Source organism: Zootoca vivipara, chromosome 14 (genome assembly GCF_963506605.1).
Source record: "Zootoca vivipara chromosome 14, rZooViv1.1, whole genome shotgun sequence".
Lineage (NCBI taxonomy): Eukaryota > Metazoa > Chordata > Lepidosauria > Squamata > Lacertidae > Zootoca > Zootoca vivipara.
The window spans coordinates 35,153,959-35,177,504 of record NC_083289.1 but is presented as its reverse complement, the minus strand read 5'-3'; the positions used below and the strand labels follow the sequence as shown (position 1 = coordinate 35,177,504).

Here is a 23,546-nt window from a genome sequence, read left to right as displayed (position 1 = left end):
TGAAATGGATCTTATACCTTGATTTGCTCCTTAAAAGCAAAGTATTTCCCAGAGCTGTTGAGCTCATAGTTGAGCTGGCATTTCTGGTCCTCCAGGGTGTGGCTGTCAATGGCATACCCTTCAACCAACTGCCTGCCAAACAGCTCGTGATACTCATCCAGAATGGCCTCAGCAATGCTGGTGACCTGAGAGTGGTAATCTTCTACTGCCTAAAAAGACAGAGAAATAAGGGCAGAAGCTCAGTGGGAGAACATTTGTCTTGCATGCAAAAGGTCCCAGGTTCAATCCGTGGCATCACCAGATAGGGCTGGGAGAGGCCCCAGTCTGAAACCCTGGAGAGACACTGCCAGTCAGTGTAGTAGACAATATTGAGCTAGAAGTACCACTTGTCTGGCTCAGCATAAGGCGGTTTCCTATGTTCCTAAGAAAAGACTGAGACAACGAGTGGCTCATCTGAACTCTTGCTTGGAAAGAACCCTCCTGACTGAATATACCAGTTTATCACCAGTGAAGTCTCTGAAAGACTTCCCTCCCACAAAAGTGCAAGGTGTAGTGCAAATCTGTGCTTAGATACCCAGATAAGGAAAACTTCTGCCATGTATGTTCTGGAGCATCAAAGCACTGAAAGAGAATTGAGACCAGAAAAATCCATGCTGGGTGTTAAGAGTAGGGTCACAGGCAGCACTGCTGGGTGATGGCTGAAAGCAAGAGATAGCGTTTATTGTAATCCCATGCCAGAGGTAGCACAGCATGGCAGACAGTGCCAGACTAAGAGGACCAAGGGGATGTCGGTTCAAATCCTCACTCAACCATGAACTTCACTGAATGACCTCCGGCCTGTGTCTCAGTTTAACCTACCTCACAAGACTGCTGCAAAGATAAAACCGGAACCCTGTACATGGCTTTTATTCTTAATTTATTTGGCAAATGTGTGCAAGGTGAGTAGGATCCCTTCAGAATTACAGACCGCCACTCAGAAGACAGGTTAGCTTTCAGCCCAAAGGCTCACCACGTAAGGTAGTGGCATGTAGATTCTGATAGTGTACCACTTAACCAAATTCTTAGGGCTGTGTATGTGTTGTGATTCTACAGGGAAGCAAAATACTGTGCCTGCTTAATGCAATAATGAGGATTTCCAGCAATTCTCTATTTCCTCCCCCCTTTTAAAGGCATGTTTATAGCTCTCATGATAACAAATAAATGCTTGGAAATATGTGTAAGAAGACAATGCCTGTTGAGCTTTCAGAAGCCCTAGAGTGGCTGAACAAGCTTTCCAGTGGTCGGGGGTGGTGCAGCTTTTGTGTGCTGCTTAAGTCCCCATAACAAGGCAAACCAGAATAAATTCTATCAAGTAGGCAAAATAAATTACACACAGTAAGAGATAATATGCACTATTTGCAGCACTTAGCTTTTCCTAGCACAGAATTTCCAATTCCCCACTCCCCAGGCAGAGTACAGAAAGCTGGGTGAGTATACTTATTCCACTCTATACCTTCTTAGCTCCTGCAGTCCTTCGAGGGAGTTGAGGGCGTGGAGGAATCATCTCCTTTACCCTGTATGTGCAAGACAAAATTCATTGAGTCCCAAGTCTGCAATTCTATACATAAATGTTGACCCTAGACCCAGATCCCAACACTTAAGCCTATGAGCCAGGAGTTCCTCAAGTTACATCCCAGACTAAAACCCAGACCGAAAACTGTGCATTAGGTCATTTTGCCTTTAAATGCAAACAGAATCTAATTTCTCCCCCCAGCTCTAATGATAGTGTGAATAGGACCTTTGTACTGTAAAAGCAAGCAATTTGCCGGAGCTGTCCAAGGTCCTACAACTCTAGCATGACCTTTCCTGCTACCAACTGACTGTGTGCCACCTTCAGATGTTTTCCACTCTGGCTCATGGTCAGAACAGGACACCATGGAAGATTAAAAATCTGCAATAACTGGCCTTGCCTTGCCCATGGAGCAAATGGAAGGAATAACCCATCTCAGGAGAACCTCCTCCACTGAAGGAGAATTTACAGAGCACTTTAGGATACATGATAAATATTATGGAAAGTGTTCCTTGACATCCCTCCCTCCCCAGATCATTGCCCATGCGCACCGGTTGGCGAGCTCCTCTGGCAAACGCTTGGGCACCAAAGGTTTGTCCAGCGCAAACTCTATCACAATAAACGTCCCGCTTTCGATATATTGCTGAAAAGACAAAGCAGGTTGAAACTTTCTCAGTCTTAAGATCTTAAGAGCATTTTCATAGATGAAGATTAAACAGTTTGCATCTCTCTCACACCATATACCAGCCAGTGCAAAAGAGGAAGTGGAGGATGGGAATTCCTAATAGGAACGAGCATTCTGGCCACCATAGGCTTTACATTAACGGTTTCTCTGCCTTCACGTTGCATTCAGCAGATGAGTCCGTCAGTGATTCTAATTCTGATCAACACCTGCTGTGCCCTTCCTGCTAGCTTTAGGTGAGTTATCCGCTAACAGTGCACAGGCAGCTTCTACTGTAAAATGGCCAAATATAATATACTATCTTACTAACCAAATATACAGAAATATACTCCCCTCCTAATTCTTCAATCCTGTTTCATGTGGTTTGGTTAAAATGTTAACACCAAACCATGGTGATAGTGTTGCATGAATGAGGCCTGTACTCAAACTGTTGTTCATGTGTCATGGCAAGTTACGGTTTCTAAGAAAAACAAAGTAACTAATTAAAATGGAGCACACAGGAGAAAGGGAAAGAAGAAAAGTGTGAGCACAGGGTTTGTTTGTGCAATGCCAAACTATAGCATGATATTACATGTCAGCAAACCCGCTACATGTCACAGACACACCCGTAGTTGAGAGGCACTCCCTTATTAATCCACGGGTTTCACATGACACAGACCCGAGTCCCAGCTTTTAAAATACACAATTTCCCGATCATCCACTTAAGGAATATATTTACCTGTCCTTCAATGTTCTGGCATATAGATACAGCCGCTTCTATTATTGTGGTATCAGATGTGTCCCTTCTTGCAATATTAGATGCCTTGTAAAAAATAACAATGATTGCTACATCAGATTTAGCACAGCTGCTACGTGGGAAGCTTCTATCCAATCAGCTTCTGGCTTTCTGTTCCCCAAAGCCAGAACTATGGTAGCCATGTGACCTACAGCCTATCTGCAGTCCCACATTCCAAATTAAGGACCTCAAAGCATTTCCCTGAGGCAATGTAAGAAAACTAAATAGTGGATAGAGCCAGCCAGCTGTCTCAACTTCAGCGTTGCAGCTAATGCCCACTGCCACTGTCTGAGGAGCCCACCACAGGGCACTCTGCTATGGGCCACCACAGCCCAAAGAAAACACCACAGCTGTAACAGGCCTGGTGGTGCTTTGACTTGACCCTCAGGAACAGTCATGGGGTGTTCTCACCATTCATTATCCATGATTCCACAGTCATTTTGGGATGTGGCATTTACAGTGGTTATACAGGAGGCTTCCAGGTGGGAACTTTGGTTCTCCAGATGTTGCTGAACAACAACTGCCATCATACCTAGCCACTGAACATCCTTGCTGAAGCTGATGCAAAGTTCCGCTTCATCCGGAGGGCCAAAGATTCCCAGCTCTTGTTATGCAAAGCACAATCCCCTCGTTGCTGTTTGCCCTCCTTGCCAAGTAATTTTTTTGTTTCAAACTCATCAGGAATTTCACCAGGACTTCCTCTCCACATTCACCTTTCTCATTATGACCTCTTTAGGGGGCTTGTCTTCCTTTGCGGTCTTCCCAAGGATACCTTTGGTATGTGGGGTGAGCAGCCCTATTTTATTCATGGCTGCTTGATGGCCGATGTCTCGGAAAAGACTGAAGAGACACTTCGTCTGAAACAAGAGAGAAGGAACAAAGGATAACAAGGCAACTCACAGCAAACCAAAGTGTACTTTAAATGCTGAACTTCAGCCATGTGCGTTTTCCCGTGGTGCTGATGCAACCTTTGCCAACCCAGTGCCCTCCAGATGTTGTTGGGCTGCAGCTCCCATCTTGCCTGGCCGGTTGTTGTTCAGCAACATCTGGAGGGCCAAAAGTTCCCCACACCTGAACTAAGGCAACAAAACATCCCTGCCCTGTCAAAAAACCTCCCAGTCAAATAGGTACTTAGTGTGCTCAAGGTGTGTGGAATGATAAGCAACCACTGGAGAGAGGCAGATAAGGAAAACTGAGGTGGGAAAGAATGGCATGGAGCATCCTATAAGAAGACATGGCTGACTGACAAATTTCTCAACAGGAGCACTCCATACTGCAACATTTTGTTGCAGCCCCCGACACCTTCTGTCAAGAGCTGCTTTTCAATTTGAAATGTGAGGGATTATATTTAAATCAGATTCTAAGCTCTTACAGTTATATATTAAATCACAGTGAAACATTTGATTTATCACTATTATTTGACTACCGGTATGATAATCCTGTATGAGAGAAAGATTGGGTGAGTGTTTTACACATGTATTGTTCTATAGAAGATGATAAACAACTTGCTCAAGATGATATCATATTGATTTGAATATAAGCTGCCCCCTCCCCTAAAATTATGGCTTCTCTACCTATATGAGCATGGTAATAAGACACACGCAGGTTTTATATAAGATCTGGAGGGAAAGTGTGACCTATATTCAGACTGATACAGTAGTTGAGTATCATCTGCCCTCGGGAAGCAGCTGAGCAGCAAAAAGGAGCCAAGGAGAACTGACCTCAACATGCCTGCCCTTCTCCCTCAGTGTGGTGACGCAGGCTGGGTCCAAACGAAGAGGAAAGCAAATGGGCAATAGGAACAGTGGTGAGGAAAAAGAGGGACTCACAGGGAAGGGGCCTACTGTCTGTATTTTGTTCAAGCCACACACACACCCATCAGCTAATGCACACAACACCAGCAAGATACCACTCCTCTCCACTGCAGTCCCTGAGAGAGTTTGGCTACTGTCTGAAAATGTTCCCTTTTAAAAATAATGGGAAGGCTTAACATGTGGACATAGACAAGGAGCTTTCAAAAAACGGAAGGAAGACTGACAGGACTGAAGATTGACTTAGTGTCTTTGCAGAAGCTGGTCTCACACCATGGGTGAAGAACTCACTGCAATTCCTCTTTCAATATTACAGGCTTATAAACAGCCACTTCTCCTGTTTGCCTATGGCATGCAGTAACTGCTCCCAGGCAACCAGTTGACTCTTGTCTTCCCCTTTTAGACCAGATATTCTAACATATGGTGCTGGAGGAGACTCTTGAGAGTCCCATGGACTGCAAGAAGATCAAACCTATCCATTCTGAAGGAAATCAGCCCTGAGTGCTCACTGGAAGGACAGATACTGAAGCTGAGGCTCCAATACTTTGGCCACCTCATGAGAAGAGAAGACTCCCTGGAATAGACCCTGATGTTGCAAAAGATGGAGGGCACAAGGAGAATGGGATGACAGAGGACGAGATGGTTGGACAGTGTTCTCGAAGCTACCGTACTAACATGAGTTTGACCAAACTGCGGGAGGCAGTGGAAGACAGGAATGCCTGGTGTGCTCTGGTCCATGGGGTCATGAAGAGTTGGACACTACTAAACGACTAAACAACAATTCTTACATAGGTTTTTTTTGGGGGGTATGTTTGCAACTCCATAATCTTAGTGCCTTAAATATTTGAAATATTGCATCTGTCTTCGGCCTTGTATTCCTGGCTCCATCAAGATATATCCTGGGATAGGCTCAAGCCTTTCCTCTTTTCTCCTGCTCAGGCATGGGAGACTCACCTCACTTGCTGAGACCCATGACAAGAGCATCAAGTGAATGGCAGGCCACTTAGTGCAGGTTCTTACCTTTTCAAACACCTCATTGTCAAGATAAGGGTAGACCCGGAATGCACCCCGGATCCGCTTCACCCCTGGATAGAGCAAAGGCACTACGTTGATGTAAGCCACACCGTGAAATGAAATCTGCTCTTCTTCTCCTCCGCCACCTCCTCCTCCCTGGAAATTGAAAAACTGAGATTTATAGTCCTGAAAGCTCACAGCAAGCAGGCAAAGCAAAGAGGGAACAGAATCGCAGCAACAAAACAGAAGAACATTTCAGCAAATTCCCAGAACTTTTCCCATCATTTGGTGACTCAGTCATCCTGAAATATGCAAGCCTCACAGGGCTTGTGAAAGGTGCTCAGGTTTGGACTTTGGAGAGTCTGCAAGGAAGGGAGTTCATAACAGGAGGCAAGTGATCAAAATGATCTCGGAGATAATCATAGGGCAGATGGGTATAAGTGCTCTCGAATGTATGCTGGGTGAAAGCCCAAGCAAGTGGGACAAGGCCTTGCTTTCAAGAAAAGGTTTTAGGCAGCACTATGGTATGAAGTCCTGGCAAAGAAAGGAACTTCCAGCTGAGCCTCCCTGAGACAAGGAACAAAAAAGCAATCAGCCTCTAGCATGGGTAATAAAGAAAAACCAACTGATCAACAATCAGAGCTCATTTTTGTCTCAAGAACACATCCAGGCAAGTAACAACAAAAGAGATGGGGCAATGGCTCACAACATCCCTGAGGGCTCTACCAGTATGATTAAACACTTTCAATTATACGAATGCTCTTCTTTTGCTTTGAAACCCTTTTGTGTTTCTCTGGGTAATGCAAAATATAAAAGAATAATAATGTGTATACATGATTCAGGTCTCTAATACACACACATTCTGCCTCCATTAATGCCAACCAAAGTCCACACTTGGTTCATGACTGACTCTCCTCTGGAAGGCTGAACTTCTTCATTAAGCTGCAGATTTTCCCCAGGCAAAATACCTCCAGCAAATGAATCAAGGCAACATTTAAGCACCCACCTGTCCTCACCTTTCTTGCTTAAGCATAACAGGTACTTTACCTTGTCTCCTTTTCCACCTTTTGTTTTGGTGGAAGTGATTATAGGCACTCTGGTGATCTCCACAGGCCAGTACCGACAATCTGCAATCCGCTTTCGAAAACTGTGGCATAGAGAAAGACAGGCAGAAAACAGTAATTATTCTAGACCAGTGTGATGTAATGGTTAGAGTGCTGGACCAGGATTTGGGAGACTGGGGTTCACATTCCCACTTGCCCCTGAAGTTACCATCTGTCAGCCTAATCTACCTCACAAAGCTGTTGGGAGGAAAATATGGAATATAATGAAGATGAAACACCAATTACTGTAGTATTTTGTATCAATGAACAAAATGGCCACCATTTTGTATGAACACAGCTGAAATGTGGCCATACCATACATCTTTGCTAAGAAAACATGTGTTTCAGCCAGCAGTCACAGCCAAGTAATGGAGTCCTGACTGACACTTCTGGTTTGGCTCTAAATTTTGTTGCCACTCTCACTGCTAATGCCAGGTGCAGAGGGTTTGCATCACAGAGAAGCAGACACAGAGCAATTGCCACTTTCTGTTCAGGAACAGAAATTCAAGTTACATTTCACTTTCTCACCATTATGCTTATTCCTATTTGCTTTGCAAAATGCATGGGTTGTTTGCACCCCTGCAGTCACTGGCAGCCAGTACAGTTGCCTATTTAGGACTAGGAATGGGGGAAACCCAGGTTTATATTCCTACAGCCCTCCCCAGAAGTTCAGTGGGTGACCTTGGGCTGGTCACTTTCTCTCTCCGCCTAACCTACCCCACAAGGTTGTTATGAAGATAAAATGGGGTGAGGGGGCTGTGCTTAATTCCTTGAATTCCTTGAAGCAAAGGCAAGATATAAATGTTATGATACCAATACTAATAATCTGATATGCCACAGACACCACTGCAAACCAAGCCATAGATGCACACAGGTATGTAGGAAGCTGCCTTTTGCCGAGTAAAACCATTGCTCCTTCCAGTTCTGTTTTGTCTATGCTGACTGGCAGCAGGTTTCAGGCAGGAAGTCTCTTCCAGCGCTACTTGGAGATGCTCGGGTATTGAACCTGCCAGGGACCTTCTGCATGCAAAGAAGATGCTCTGCCACTGGGCTCTGGCCCTTCCCTTAACACTTACTTAGCATAGATATAGAGCTTTATCTCAGTAACTGTCATAATAACCTTTGTACAGTAGGTCAAGGCCAGTCAGATCTCAGCCACCCAATAGTGTCTGAAGTTCTCTCCCACAAGATTGTCAGTTCTTTGCTATTAGCCACTATATTGCAGCAGGCCTCATCTAGTTCCTTTGGGCCACTCTATGTAAGTTATGAGCCCATGGAGAAAGCCCTGTGTTTTCTCACCAGAGCACAGCAAGAGGATCTAAGTAGCAGCGCCTTTCCAAGTCCCACATAATCCGTTTTTTAATAGTTTCTCCCTGGATCCTGAGATCTCTATCCTAAAAAGAAAGGAAGAAAAGAACCATTTAGAAGCTCTAGAAATCAGCATGTAAAGAAAACGATAAATTCTGCAGCAGGAAACCCTCATTTCAGTCACTATATAAATTAGCATTTATTTTCAATGGTGGCACTAGAAACATTTTTTTTGGGGGGGGGATGGGACAGAATGGGCAAAGTACATTCTAGTGTGGAAAATAGTAGATGAGTGGAAGCAAACATATCTTGGAAGATGCTTCCCTCCGAACACCATCCTTCTGACGCTTCCTATGCTTGTTTTGCCCATTAGACTTACAAGTGTAAGTCATCGCATTCATTTTCAGCTATTACACTCTCTATTGGCTCTCCAGTACCAAAAGACAAGGTTTCAGGAAAAACTAGGCACTGGCCTGACTTATCCCAGCAATTATCACATTTTTAAGATTCTAAATAGCTACTCTGATTATATTCTGTCCCAGCTCTGTCCCACCTCCGGTGTGTTCAGCTCTCCATCCTCCTCCTCGTAAGCACCACCAACGATAAAGGAGTCTGGGATATTCTGCCCTCCTGGTGCTAAGATGTTGGTGACCGGCCACTTTTTGGGCCGGGGTAGTGGTTCTTTCTCACCACCAAACTTCAATACTCCATTCTTGAACAGGAAGGGGCATTCTTTCTGGAAGGATCATAAAGGATAAAGGATTCAAGTAATCAGCAAAGTAACACACACACATATACAGTATAGTATAGAGTGGTGTGGATACAAATGGGGTACAGACGCACCCTAATAAACACCCCAATATAGTTACAAAAGGGAGAACTAAGAATCATTTATATAGGTCTTTTAATTTGCAAAGTGCCTTTTAAGTTTCCACTGTGGCATCCCCAAATAGCTCGTATGAGACAGGCCACTATTTTCCAAATTTTACAAGGGAGGTGGAAAAACAGTGGCTCAGTGTGTTTCTAACACAAAACCCCAACATCAGACTCACATTCTCCCTCCTCCCTGACTCTTCATCTCTCACAGACTCCAATTCCCCCTCTGAGTTCCTGCTTCACAGTATATCACAGCCTACCATCACATCCATTGTGACAAACTATGACTTGCTCTTGCCCTCCAATTCCAAACAGGGGACCACCATTAAACCTGAGGCTTGCTCAAGGAACGAGCCAGTGACTTGCTGAAGACCACACAACAATTCCAGGGGCAGAGGCAGGGGATGGTTTGCCACCTCCGCGTCTATCATGTGGTGTGTGGATCTGGATTCATTAGGCAGAGCAAGGCAGCCATCTTAGGGAACAAACGCTGAAGGGCAGGGAAGGTACAGTACTATGTGTTAAGTGTACTGCACTCTGCATGAAGTGTACCATGCATATGGATGTAAGGAGACAATGATTTCCATCCGATTCTCTGCTCCTGTCCTGTGTCTGTTCTGCTACAGTTCATCTTCCCCCAAAACCTACATTGTTCATCTTGCCATCCACGATGCCCGAAACTATCATAATTAATTATAGAATCAATTATGTAACTAATTAAAAATCTAGTCTCTTACAACTGGAGTGAGAAGGCTCTGGTTTTTACCTCAGTTAATTGATTTACTTCATTTATATGCCACCTTTTCACAGTAAGCGGTGCCCAAAGCAGCTTACAATGGACATCCATTGATTATCAAATACACAACATTGCAGGGTGGAGATTGCGGGGGAAAAGGTTTATAAAACATTATATAAATACAAAGGAAGCAAAAAAATCAATGATTTAGTAGACAGAGAATAAATTCAATTATTACAAAATAATTAATATATGTACTCATGTACAAAGCAAAAAAGAGAGAAACTTAACAGGCAATAAAATTCTAGTGATGGTGTGGGTCTTATTCTAAGAAGCCTCGGAAGCCAGGCTTAAATACAGTTCAGAGGAGATTGGTCTTCTCACCAGACTAGAAGACTGACAGCTGGCTCTCCCATTGCTCCTCAGAGGAGACTAACAGCAGCAAAAGGGAACTGCGGGGTGGGGGTGGGAGAGTGATGCTGAATCCCCTTCTCCAGCCTCCTGGAAGCTTCAGCTGCCAACGGAGGTCTTATTGGCTATTACTAACTAGTCACCCCAATCACAGCACCCTGTGACTACAGCAAGAGAAGCATGAGCAAGAGCACAGCGAAGACAAGAGTTCAGGATCCGAGCAGGACTCACCTCGCCAACAGCAGGCACATGCAAACCGATCATATAGTTCTGTGGGGGTCCAGTGGGCAGGAACGATTCAGGGACTGAATAAACACCTTCCACAGTCACTCTAAGGAGATTGCCCTCGGACAACTGCCATAGGGAGAGCAGACTCTCCTGCACAGATACTGTTACGTTGATGACACACTACAAAACAAGATCAGGTTTGGGGTATGCCGGCACTATAAACTTGTACATATATTGCTTTTATGCGAGTTCAAATTGCCATGGTGTTCCTCAGGGGATCCCAGGGATTTTAAGAGTTCATTAGAAAGATGGAATGATGGTTGTATCTGTTTTAAGTCAGTGGCGTCAATAAAATCCTTAGAAAACAGCTGAGCAGAAAACAGTCACGTTGCTTCATTTTTAGATTAGTGTGATCCAGCTGGGTCAGGTCTCTCTGCTAAATCCAGTCATTAGGACATTTCCCTCCCACCCACTTCAAACTCCACCTAGCCAGAAACTGAGGAAAATGAATGTGGAGAGAGATTGTTGGGTCTATTCCCTGACTCGGGAGAAGGAATCTTGAGAGGTGGCTGGTGCATAGCTGCCAAGTTCTCCCTTTTTTTTAAAGGGAAATTCCCTTATGCTGAATAGGCTTCCTCGCGAGAAAAGGGAAAACTTGGCAGCTATGGGCTGGTGCCAAAGACAGTCATTGTGGGGGTTCCTGTAGCCCACCCATGATGAGGGTTCATGGATGAACCAGCCCATGCTTCCAAGGCAGGAGCTGCAGACAATCCAGTTTGCCCAAGAGATTTCTGGGCAATAATTCAGCTAAGAAACAACACATTAGTTTGCTTCCCCCCCCTCCTGTCTCTAAGTTCCTTTTCCTTTTGTGTTGTGTCTTAGACTGTGAGCTTGGGGGCAGGGACTATCTTATCAATAGGGATGGTGAAATCTCTCAGTTCTCATTTTCGAAGTCTTAAGTTCAGTTCTCCACACCAGCTTGGAATTTAAAACAAATACAGGTCCTCCTCAGCATTTGAGTGGAATTTTTTTGTAATACATTTTTCTATGCAGTTTCCCCAAATATACACATTTTTGCAAAACTGTTTCCCATAATATAATGCATTCTTGTGCATTAGTTTTTAGCAATATATGCATTTGTATGTACACTTTACTGTAGTATATCATTATTGTACACATTATTTAGTTGGTCAATGCACTGCAGAATTCAGAGAAGTGTTAATTTGAAGGATGGCTGTGTTTCAGTTTGCATATTGTTTCAGCAAGTGCAAATTAGGTAGATCCTCCTTTAACTGTGAACTGAACCAAATTTCTCCCCATCCTTACTTGTCACTGACACTTTTGTAAGACAATCTGCGAGTAATTTTAAAAATATTTTTGCTTTAAAGCTGGATAAAAATGCTTTGAATGATGAGCACTGCACACACACTAATAAGCAAATAAATAATGAGGAGGTGTTTATTTCAGGCACAAAAACGAAATAGGGGGTTGGGGGTGTGTGGATTTCCACACTTCACTAAACAACCCTTGGAGAGAAGCAGATGGAACAGAGTATATTTTTCAGTCAACTGTCTTACGTTTAAAAAGAAAACCTTATGTTTATTACCGTGTTTCTCATATTTTAAGGCATCCCTAAAAAATAAGGCATGGCAGGATTTTCCAGACCTGGCGAAATATAAGGCATACCCCGAAAATAAGACATGCTGGTACGGTATGGCAGGGCACGCCGCGCCAAGTCTGGAGCAGAAGGTGAGCTGAGCTTGGGAGACACTCTGTAGGTTTTGTGGCTTTGTCTTTTGGGGCTGTGTGTGAGTAAGTTTGTGTGCTTATCTGTTTTCTTACTTGTTTGTGTGCTTGTGCTGGTTTTCTAGGGCTGCTGCCTCTTGGATTTGGGTGACTATTGAACCATCTTTTTGATCTAGGGCAGCAAGTCTCACACGTTTGTTAGGGGGGACCTAGGCCTCTTCCTCTTTCCCCCTTGACCTCAAGGTTTTCAAGATGGAGGTGGAGGGAACAAGCATTGTCACCTGCAATTCCTGTGCAATGTTTGTTTTCTTGCCAAAGGATGTGGGTAGCTACACCTGCAACAATTGCAAGTTGGTTGCCCTACTAGAAAACAAGGTTGCCCTTCTGGAAGAGAAGGTGCAGCAGCTTCAGGGGCGTGTATCTACGCTCCAGAGAATTAAAGAGCTGGAGCTTTTCTTGGATGCAGCAGAGCACACTGTCTGCACCAAGGATGAGACAGGGGATCTCCCTGAGGAGGAGGTCAGTTCCCCAACACAGCAGCCAGATGTATGGAGGAACGTGACTCATAGAAGTAGAAGGCCCAGGGATCGCTCTGAGTGCTTAGAATTACACAACCGTTTTGAAGTGCTCATGGAAGACGAGAAACAGACTCCACCTGAGGATCTCTCCCTCATCACAGTTGATGAGGAATATGAAGACGAGCAACCAAGTCAGTCCTCTGGGAATATGCAGGTAACCTTGGAAGGGACAGCACATGGAAGAATCCCAACCAAGCCTATGAAGAGGCGAGTAGTGGTGATTGGGGATTCCCTACTGAGGGGTACAGAAGCAGTAATCTGTGGGCCTGACAAGATGTCTCGAGAGGTGTGCTGTCTACCTGGGGCCAAGATCAAAGATGTAACAGAACGGCTGCAAGGAATCATAAAACCCACCGACAAATACCCCTTCCTTTTGGTGCATGTGGGAACCAATGACACTGCAAGCCATAGCTTACAGAAGATCAAAAATGATTATGAGGCTCTGGGCAGGAAGTTGAAGCAATTAGATGCACAAATTGTCATCTCTTCTGTCCTCCCAGTTGAACGACATGGCCCAGGGAGAGAGGGAAAAATAGGGGAAGTGAACAACTGGCTTCGCAAATGGTGCAAACAGGAACGGTTTGGATTCCTAGATCACGGTCTGCAGTTTCTTGAAGATGGACTTCTGGCAAGTGATGGACTGCACCTCACAAAAGTTGGGAGGAATGTTTTTGCCACGAAACTCAAAAACCTCATCAGGAGGGCTTTAAACTGACTTATGTGGGGGAGGGAGACAGTGGTCCTGAAGGTAGGAGTCTATCAAATGCTGAAGATGATCATCCGAATGTCAAGGACCAAATGGAGCAAGCAGCATGCAGACCTAGTGGTGGGACGAAAATATCCTTAAATAAGAGACATGGGGGAATGATCAACGGTCTTCAATGTCTGTATACTAATGCACAGAGCATGGGAAATAAACAAGATGAACTTGAGCTCTTGGTACAGCAAACTAAATATGACATAATAGGCATCACTGAAACCTGGTGGGATGAGTCTCATGACTGGAATGTAGTAATAGAGGGATACAATCTATTTAAGAGAAATAGACCAAACAGGAAAGGAGGAGGAGTAGCTTTATATGTTAGGGATATGTATACCTGTGAAGAGATCCAGGATTTAAAACTTCAAAGCCAAATTGAGAGTATCTGGGTCAAAATTAAGGGAGAGAAAAACAACAGTGATCTCATTGTGGGAGTTTACTATAGATCCCCAAGCCAAACTGAGGACACAGATGATGCCTTCCTGGAACAGATGGCCAAGCATTCCAAAGGAAGTGAGATAGTAGTAATGGGGGATTTCAACTATCCTGATATTTGTTGGATGTCAAACTCAGCCAAGAGCATAAGGTCGAACAGATTCCTCACTGGCCTTGCAGACAACTTCATTGTCCAGAAAGTGGGAGAAGCAACAAGAGGATCAGCCATTTTAGATCTGGTCCTAACCAATAGTGATGACTTGGTTAGTGGGGTAGAAGTGGCAGGATCATTAGGTGGGAGTGGCCATGCTCTTCTGGAGTTTATTATCCAGCGGAAAGGAGCAACCAAGCATACTAAGGTCCAAATTCTAGACTTTAAGAAAGCCGACTTCAGAAAACTTAGGGAAACGCTGGGTGAAATCCCATGGACAGTAATACTAAAAGGGAAGGGAGTTCATGATGGTTGGGAGTTTGTTAAAAGGGAGATATTAAAAGCACAACTTCAGGCAATACCAATGAGACGGAAACATGGAAGGTGCCTAAAGAAGCCAGGCTGGCTATCTAAAGAACTTTTGACTGAGTTAAGATTTAAAAGGGATATGTACAAAAAATGGAAAAGGGGGGAAATCTCCAGAGAGGAATTCAAACATATAGCCAGCACGTGTAGAGACAAAGTCAGAAAAGCTAAAGCACAGAATGAACTCAGGCTCGCCAGAGAGGTTAAAAGCAACAAAAAGGGCTTTTATGGGTATGTCCGTAGCAAAAGGAAAAACAAGGAAACAGTGGGGTCACTCAGAGGAGAAGATGGTGAAATGCAAACAGGGGACAGAGAAAGGGCAGAACTCCTCAATGCCTTCTTTGCCTCAGTCTTCTCCAAGAAAGAAAAAAACGCCCGACCTGAAGAATATGGAGCAGATGATTCAGCAGGGGAAACACAGCCCAGAATAAGTAAGGAGGTAGTACAAGAATACTTGGCTAGTTTAGATGTATTCAAGTCTCCAGGGCCAGATGAACTACATCCAAGAGTATTAAAAGAACTGGCAGAGGTGATTTCAGAACCACTGGCAATAATCTTTGAAAATTCCTGGAGAACAGGCGAAGTTCCAGCAGACTGGAGGAGGGCAAATGTTGTCCCTATTTTCAAAAAGGGGAAAAGAGAGGACCCAAACAATTACCGCCCAGTCAGCCTGACATCAATACCAGGAAAGATTCTAGAGCAGATCATTAAGCAAACAGTCTGTGAGCACCTAGAAAGAAACTCTGTGATCACTAAAAGTCAGCATGGGTTCCTAAAAAATAAGTCATGTCAGACTAATCTGATCTCATTTTTTGACAGAATTACAAGCCTGGTAGATGAAGGGAACGCTGTGGATGTAGCCTATCTTGATTTCAGCAAGGCCTTTGACAAAGTGCCCCATGGTATTCTTGTAAAGAAGCTGGTAAAATGTGGGCTAGACAATGCTACCATTCAGTGGATTTGTAGCTGGCTTACTGACCGAACCCAAAGGGTGCTCATCAATGGCTCCTCCTCATCCTGGAGAGTAGTGACTAGTGGGGTGCCACAGGGTTCTGTCTTGGGCCCAGTCTTGTTCAACATCTTTATCAATGACTTGGATGATGGGCTTGAGGGAATCCTGAGCAAGTTTGCAGATGACACCAAATTGGGAGGGGTGGCTAACACCCCAGAGGACAGGATCACACTTCAGAATGACCTTAACAGATTAGACAACTGGGCCAAAGCAAACAAGATGAATTTTAACAAGGAGAAATGTAAAGTACTACACTTGGGCAAAAAAAATGAAAGGCACAAATACAGGATGGGAGACACCTGGCTTGAGAGCAGTACATGTGAAAAGGATCTAGGAGTTTTGGTTGACCACAAACTTGACATGAGTCAGCAGTGTGATGCAGCAGCTAAAAAAGCCAATGCAATTCTGGGCTGCATCAATAGGAGTATAGCATCTAGATCAAGGGAAGTAATAGTACCACTGTATTCTGCTCTGGTCAGACCTCACCTGGAGTATTGTGTCCAGTTCTGGGCACCACAGTTCAAGAAGGATACTGATAAGCTGGAACGTGTCCAGAAGAGGGCAACCAAAATGGTCAAAGGCCTGGAAACGATGCCTTATGAGGAACGGCTTAGGGAGCTGGGTATGTTTAGCCTGGAGAAGAGAAGGTTAAGGGGGGATATGATAACCATGTTCAAATATATAAAAGGATGTCATATAGAGGAGGGAGAACGGTTGTTTTCTGCTGCTCCAGAGAAGCGGACACGGAGCAACGGATTCAAACTACAAGAAAGAAAATTCCACCTAAACATTAGGAAGAACTTCCTGACAGTAAGAGCTGTTCGGCAGTGGAATTTGCTGCCAAGGAGTGTGGTGGAGTCTCCTTCTTTGGAGGTCTTTAAGCAGAGGCTTGACAGCCATCTGTCAGGAATGCTTTGATGGTGTTTCCTGCTTGGCAGGGGGTTGGACTGGATGGCCCTTGTGGTCTCTTCCAACTCTATGATTCTATGATTCTATGATTCTAAGTCCCGACCCAGCGGGACCCAGCAAGGGCAGCAGTGCGCGCTTTGCCTAGCCCCGACTGAGCGGGAGCTGGCAAAGGCAGCAGCCCGCCGCCGGCTTGGAGCTCGAGCCGGCAAAGGCAGCAGCGGCGCTTTGCCGAGCTCCACCGAATCGGGTGAGAATTGCGTTCGTACCCCTGCCTTGCAGCCTCCAACCCTTCACCCAGGGCGTTCACACGTGCATCCCCACCCCCGACCCGCGTCCTCGTCTACCGGTACCTGAAAGCTGCGCATGTGGCATTCCAGCACAAAGCCGCCAGCCAGCGTCGGAAGAGGAGAAGGAGGTGCCGCCGAGAAACCCAGAAAGGGGAGGCGCAGCGGGAAGGAGGAGGAGACCGGCGGGGAGGGATCCGGAAAGTTGCGAGCGACTTCCTGCTCCCCCCCCCAACGGAGCGAAAACCAGCAAAGGCAGCAGCCCGCCGCCGGCTTGGAGCTCGAGCCGGCAAAGGCAGCAGCGGCGCTTTGCCGAGCTCCAAGCCCTGGGTGAAGGGTCGGAGGCTGCAAGGCAGGGGTACGAACGCAATTCTCACCCGATTCGGTGGAGCTCGGCAAAGCGCCGCTGCTGCCTTTGCCGGCTCGAGCTCCAAGCCGGCGGCGGGCTGCTGCCTTTGCCAGCTCCTGCTCAGTCGGGGCTCGGCAAAAAATAAGACACCCCCGAAAATAAGCCATAGGCTTATTTTCTTGAGTAAAAAAAAATATAAGACATGACTTATAATATGAGAAACACGGTATATATTAAGTTTCAGCTGGAAACATATAGCCAGGCAAAAAGGCAGGATAGAAACAATTTAAATAAAATAATGTGTGTTAGGATTGAAGTGCTAACCACCAATATTTTGAAGCCAGAGATATTGAAGTTATGTTGCTGCATACAGTTCCTTTGAAGAAATGCCTCTTTAAAATAATAATAATAATAATAATAATAATAATAATAATAATAATAATAAATACCTTGGCATCTGGCCGGGTCTCCAGGGGAGAGCCAAGCACAGGGTATAGTGGAAGTGTTGCACTAAATTCACAGAGTCCTGCAGAGAAAGAGAAAGAATTTTTGGAGGGGAATCACAAAAGGTGTGGTCAAGCAGTGTTAAAAGGAAGTTTTTCAGGAGAGCACCAGGGAACGCAGCTGCTCTTGCCACGCTGCTCTGTAGGTTGGCAAGAATCTGGGATGGAGCAGGCAAATGAGCCATAGTTAACAAACCAAGATGGGTTCATAGGTAATAACAAGCCAAAGCTAGAACAAGCCATGGTTTGTAAGTTGCCAACAAACCATGGCGTGTGATCATGGGTTGTTGGGAACAAACCAAGCATAGTTAAGCTCTGGAGTAGTCAGTGCGGTAGGGCAGAGATGTGGAGCTGCCCTCCTGCCAACAGCCAGTTACCTGTATGGGGTATGCCAGTGGGGGGGGGGCAAGCGTAGGGTTGTGCATGTGCACCAGTAACAGCACCAGATTGGCTCCACCAGCCTGCTCACACAGCCGGACCTCAACCACCACACCACACCACCCTGTCCAGACCCACCGACCCACCTACCACACCAGCTGCTCTTGGTCAAGCTATAGGACTGAGTTTGAACAATCAAACAAGCCAAGTTTAAACTAAGCAAGCCATGGCTTAGTGTTAAGTGCTAACTAGACCACTGTATAACTTCCATAGTGTGCATTCCAGGGAAAGGGATAAAGCAAACCAAGGATTAATTCTATCACCAACCTTCCAGTAAAGGTAGAAGGTCCATCACAGCTTGACCAAGCATAATGGTCTTCTCTTCCTTCTGCTTCTTCTCCTTTGGTAAGACTTCTGTCACAGTGACTGGGAATACCAAGCATAAGATCTGATAACATTCCTTAAACATCTGTGATGCACCCAGCAGTATGGAATTGGGATGCTTGCTCTTTTAAAAATGGCTGCTACCCCCTACCATCATCTCACTGAAGATATTCTCAAGAATCATTAGGCTTCTCAGAAATCCTAGGGATGCTCAGAAAACTACTGATCCTGATCATTTGAATAACCCTAGTTTAACTCTCTCTGGCATGCCTTTCCAGGTTCCAGGGGTTCCCCGAGCCAGGCACAAAAATCAAAACCCATCCTGTAATTTGGCCATTGAAAAATTACATATCTAAGTAACTCAGCCCTGCATCTCCCACTTAGCTGTCCAAACAGGGATCCTGTCCATAATTTCAAAAGCATCACATTTTGGAGAAATCATTCAGACCAATATCAAGAAAATGAGCAGGCGTGAGTTGCATTACGATACCCTGACCATGTTGAAGGGATAGATCACTGAGGGAGGTTGTCAGGGGTTGTTGTGGCTACTCTTGAGGAACGACCCTCCACATCTGCTTGTCTTTCAGATGTTTTTATTGGTGCATATTATTTACAGTGCGAAGTGTCCATAAATCATGTCTGCCTCAGTCTGAGTCAGAATCTCGCAATGTTTGCTTTCTGTTTCGCGCCCAACATAACAGCCTGGGAACTCCGAAGCGCCTCCCCCTGCTCCGACGGGGAGCCGTTTGCCTCAATTCCAGCGTGGGGGGGGGGGGAATGGCCTTCCGGCTGACTGTCTGCCGGTCCCTTCTTCCACTGCTCTCTCTCCCTCCCCTTGGAGCAAGGGCTCTCTGATGCTGTCAGAGCCTTGGTTCTCCCTTTCTGTTCCCTGGCTCTTGTAATCTGATCCTGTGCTTGACTTACTGCTTGGCGAGGAACTCGACCTGATGAGGGGGGGGTTGCTCCCTACAGAGGTGCTGTCTGTTTTTACAATATGTGTTTAATCTCAACTATAGTTAACTGAAACAAGCCAGCTTTGTAATCATGGCCCATGTTTTCAAGCATTGCTAAGCCAGGCCATGACTTGGTGCAAACGTGTGGGATCCTGGAGAGAAGATCCCAGCCACTCTGCTCTTCCCTTAATGTCATAGCTGCCAAGTTTTCCCTTTTCTCGCGAGGAAGCCTATTCAGCATAAGGGAAAATCCCTTTAAAAAAGGGATAACTTGGCAGCTATGCTTAATGTATTGGTGCTTCACTGCAGTAAGTCACAGTTTGACTTACCAAATTGTCTGTACCTGGGCTCATGGTTTAGCTCTCTCTCTATAAACCATGAGCTATAACCAAGGTTGGATTAATAAAACTTTAAAAATACAGAAATAGTGCGACATGGGAGCTACAAAACCTAAAGTTCAAAATTCATCTCACTCACAAACTTACTAGATGGTATTTGGCAAGCCCTACTTCTCTCATTGCTATCAGTGCTATTTTTCTAGAAAAAGAGGTATCAGAACTCACCACGAGTGCCTCCTTTGTTCTCTCATAATGGCAATGGCACCCACCTGAGAGGTGGCAGAACTGAGTTCCAGCAAGTTCTGGCTGAAAAAGAGCTCTGGTTGCTATAAAGATTCTAAGAACATAAAAAGAGCTTGCTGATCAGGCCAGTGGCCCATCAAGTCTAGCACTCTGTTCTCACAGTGGCCAATCAAATTATTAAGATTATTGTTCTAGTGCAGGCATCCCCAAACTGCGGCCCTCCAGATGTTTTGGCCTACAACGTCCATGATCCCTAGCTAACAGGACCAGTGGTCGGGGAGGATGGGAATTGTAGTCCAAAACATCTGGAGGGCCGAAGTTTGGGGATGCCTGTTCTAGTGGATGAAATATGCACAGGATACAATGTTTCCCTTGAAATAATCAAAGAACAAAACCAATCTCTTCTTTCCCAATTTCTAAATGACTAAGTGACTGTCAATTCAAAAGCATGTATTTAAAATGGGGAAACAAGGAAGGGAGGAACACTGTTACTCACATAGCAAAGGTTTGTGTGCAATGTCATCCAGGCTGTGTGGCCCTTCAGGCTGGCAGTCAAAGGTGGTAGTGAAATTATATTTCGCAGTTCCTTCTGCTGAACTTTCCACTTTTGCAGAGTCACCAAGGACGATGCCATTGTATTCGGCACGCACAAAGGTAACTGGTCCATCTCCTTTGACACCTTTCTATCAAACAGGAAGATGGTGTCACTTAGTCATTTTTGTATGGGACAGATTCAAGTATCACACTACCTGAACAAGATCACACACTCCTTCTTCTCCACATGCCTCTATGCCTCTCTCCATCCATTTAAGCAAGCAAGAGTAATTATCTCACTTTAAGGACACATTCCAGCAAGGCAAAAACACTCAAGGGGGGTTGGAGAAGTCCAGGGAAAGAGGCTATGTATGGATACCCCCCCAAAGAGGGTGGGGGACCACCACCCCTGTTCTAGATCTAACTTGAAAGGTAGACCAAATTTGAGATTCAAAAACATCAGAGAGAAATATAAGCATGTGTCTTTCTTTGCCACCCTAATCTGAGGGGTCTTGTCTTTAGCTTTAAACTTCTGAGCATGACTTGTTTTATATTTCATTTATGTGCACCTAATAATACTGATAGAGTGTGGAAGAGAGCACCTACACTTTGGAACTCCCTGCCAATTGACTTCTTCACTCTTTTTGGCACTTGCTAAAAGCGCTTTTGTTTAGGCAAGCCAATCTAGACACCTGGAACGCCGATATGTGCTTTAATCTGATTTGGACCTTATCAGTGAGTTTAATTTTTTTGAAAAAATGTTTTAAATTGTTGTTTTTAACTGTTATTTTTTACTGATAATTTTATTATTTCATTCTTTATTTAAACTGTCTTGATGTTTTCTTTTGTTTTACAATCAAATGGTATATAAATATTATGAAATAAATGTGGTGGTACTATACAAAATAAAATACCGAACTCAAGATAAATAAAAATTGTCTCAAAAGGAAAATTTACCAAGTCGTGTCCATCTAACACTGTGATGTTCACTAGTTTGGCAAATCTTTCCGGCACCTCGGGATGCAAAAAGGAAGGTGAGGCAGCCATTAGAAGGAAGAATCTGCTGGTGAATAGAGGTGTCTATAACAGCTAAATAAAAGAAGAAAAGAAAGAGGAACATGAACTATCATTTATTTATATCTTGCCTTTCCTCCAAGGGGATCAAACTGATATACTTAGGTTTCTACTCAATTTTACCATTCCAACAACAACAACCTTGCAAGGTAGGCTAGGATATGCAGAGTAGTATAGGACAAAGTGTTATGTGATGGCTAGAGTGTCAGAATAGGACCAGGAAGATCCCCACTCAGCCTTGAAACTCACAGAGTGATCTTGGGCCACTCAACTTTTTTGAATGTCACCTACCTTGCAGTGTTGTTCTGAAGCTAAAGAGGAGGGATGTACCATTGGAGAAAAGGCTGGGATATAAAACTAATAAAATAAAATATACAGCACAAAAATGCAGTAATATAGCACCATATAACCCTGCAGGCTGATTGCTGCGATGTCTCCAACATTCTCAGATCACTTCCTTTTTGAAAGTCAACAATGTGATCCAACGGCCATCTCAGTAAGTTACTTCCAAGTAACAGTATTGCAGCCCTAATTTGTACTTATTATAGTGTTGTATCCCCCCCACACACACACACTTATGAGATTTTCTGTTTTAGGTGCCAAAATAACTTGCGTGGCCTTGAGTACTAAGCACTTGGGCATGAGTGATAAATACATCATTTGTTGTTCTGCCTCAGGCAGCAAAATGTCAATTACTGCTACAGGGCTTGTGTGTGCAAAAAGGGATGTTAAATAACATAAACAAACATTAAACCGATTTCTTTTTTTTAAAAAAAACATACAAACACCCCTTTTTTAAGAGAAGGTGGTCGAGGGAGTTGTGATGCAAACCATTGCAAGTATTCTTGGACGAAACAGCTTATCTTGACCGTCTACTCAGCATAGCTGTCAAGTTTTCCCTTTCGAGGAAGCCTATTCAGCATAAGGGAATTTCCCTTTAAGGGAATTTCCCTTAAAAAGGGAGAACTTGACAGCTATGCTACTCAGAGCAGACCCTCTGAAATCTATATGGACCTGAGCCACCATTAAGTACATCATTAAGGTCTACTCTAAGCAGGACTCACGTTGAATGGATACAACCCTGGGAAGCTGAAGTTCACTTTCACTGGAAAATTTTCGAATGCAGGTTGGGAATCAAAGTAGAGGAACACACCTTCAGGCCCTGCGCTGAACCGGGGGGAGCGGGGAATGAGAGGCGCTCACCTGTCCACCCGCCCGCAGGTAGCAGAAGAGCCCAGCGACGGTTGCCGGAGCATCTTTCGTTGCCATAGCGACGCGGGGGCGCCTTGAGCGCTTCTCCGTTCCTTCGCCTGGGGAAGCCTCGCGAGACCTTCCGGCTGCCATGTTTGTTGAGGGCAAGAGAAGGGTCTTGCTGGGTTTCGCAGTTCCGCAGCCCCTTCCTGCCTAGTAATAATCCTGCCCGGGCACGCGTCTGTTGTACCAGCGGTGTCTTCATCACAAGAGTTGCATTTACTGTACTGGGCGCAGCAGAAGCCCACAGAACCCTAGATTTGGAGGGAGTTAGCAAGTGGTTTTTGTTTTTGTTTTGGCACGCTGTAATGGTTGCTAAGAGACTTATACTTGGAGTCTGGAAAGAGAAATACCCACCCACTGAAGACCTTAATGCCACTGCTACATTGGAACACCCTTTTTCAGACCGAAAAAAAGGGCCAGCGCAGTTTGGATACCTAATTTGGAAGGTATCAGTGGTTATTGTATGGTCAATGTGAGCTGACACTTTTTCTGGGTCCCCCCCCACACACACCCGGATTCCCTCCATTTTTTATTCTTTTCTCAACACCTGCTTTCTTTAATAAATTTGCGAATAATAATAATTGGAGGGAATTATAACCATCAGACGAGGTGCAATAAAACGAAGTGCATGTTCCTTATCATTTCATATGTTCTGAGGGCATATAACTTTCTGTTCTCGGAAAGTCTCTGAGGCCCAGATGAGTGCTTCCTTGCAACCAAAAATATTGGACACACTTGTGTTTCTCCACCTATCCCAGCTAAATCGCTGTATGATTCCCCCCCCCCAAAAAAACCACCCCTA

General features: G+C 44.8%; 1 protein-coding gene across 3 annotated transcripts in view; it reads right to left on the bottom strand.

The window, feature by feature from the left end:
• Window positions 1-22,686, bottom strand: part of CFAP70 (cilia and flagella associated protein 70) — a 39,651-nt gene extending 16,965 nt beyond the window's left edge. Inside the window, exons 1-14 of one of the 3 annotated variants that reach the window (XM_060282404.1) lie at window positions 22,555-22,686; window positions 20,379-20,565; window positions 18,292-18,390; window positions 17,533-17,609; window positions 10,497-10,673; window positions 8,796-8,978; window positions 8,234-8,328; window positions 6,879-6,978; window positions 5,838-5,987; window positions 3,720-3,863; window positions 2,950-3,033; window positions 2,101-2,192; window positions 1,493-1,553; window positions 18-209 (exon numbers count right to left, since the gene is read on the bottom strand). In XM_060282404.1, the coding sequence (XP_060138387.1) occupies window positions 18-209; window positions 1,493-1,553; window positions 2,101-2,192; window positions 2,950-3,033; window positions 3,720-3,863; window positions 5,838-5,987; window positions 6,879-6,978; window positions 8,234-8,328; window positions 8,796-8,978; window positions 10,497-10,673; window positions 17,533-17,609; window positions 18,292-18,334 (1,398 nt within the window). In that variant the 5' untranslated portion in view covers window positions 18,335-18,390; window positions 20,379-20,565; window positions 22,555-22,686. Of the gene's footprint in view, window positions 1-17; window positions 210-1,492; window positions 1,554-2,100; window positions 2,193-2,949; window positions 3,034-3,719; window positions 3,864-5,837; window positions 5,988-6,878; window positions 6,979-8,233; window positions 8,329-8,795; window positions 8,979-10,496; window positions 10,674-17,532; window positions 17,610-18,291; window positions 18,391-20,378; window positions 20,566-21,373; window positions 21,641-22,554 lie in introns of those variants that run through there. The other 2 variants (XM_060282403.1, XM_035131387.2) reach the window with 2 other exon arrangements.
• Between the last annotated feature and the right edge of the window lie 860 nt (window positions 22,687-23,546).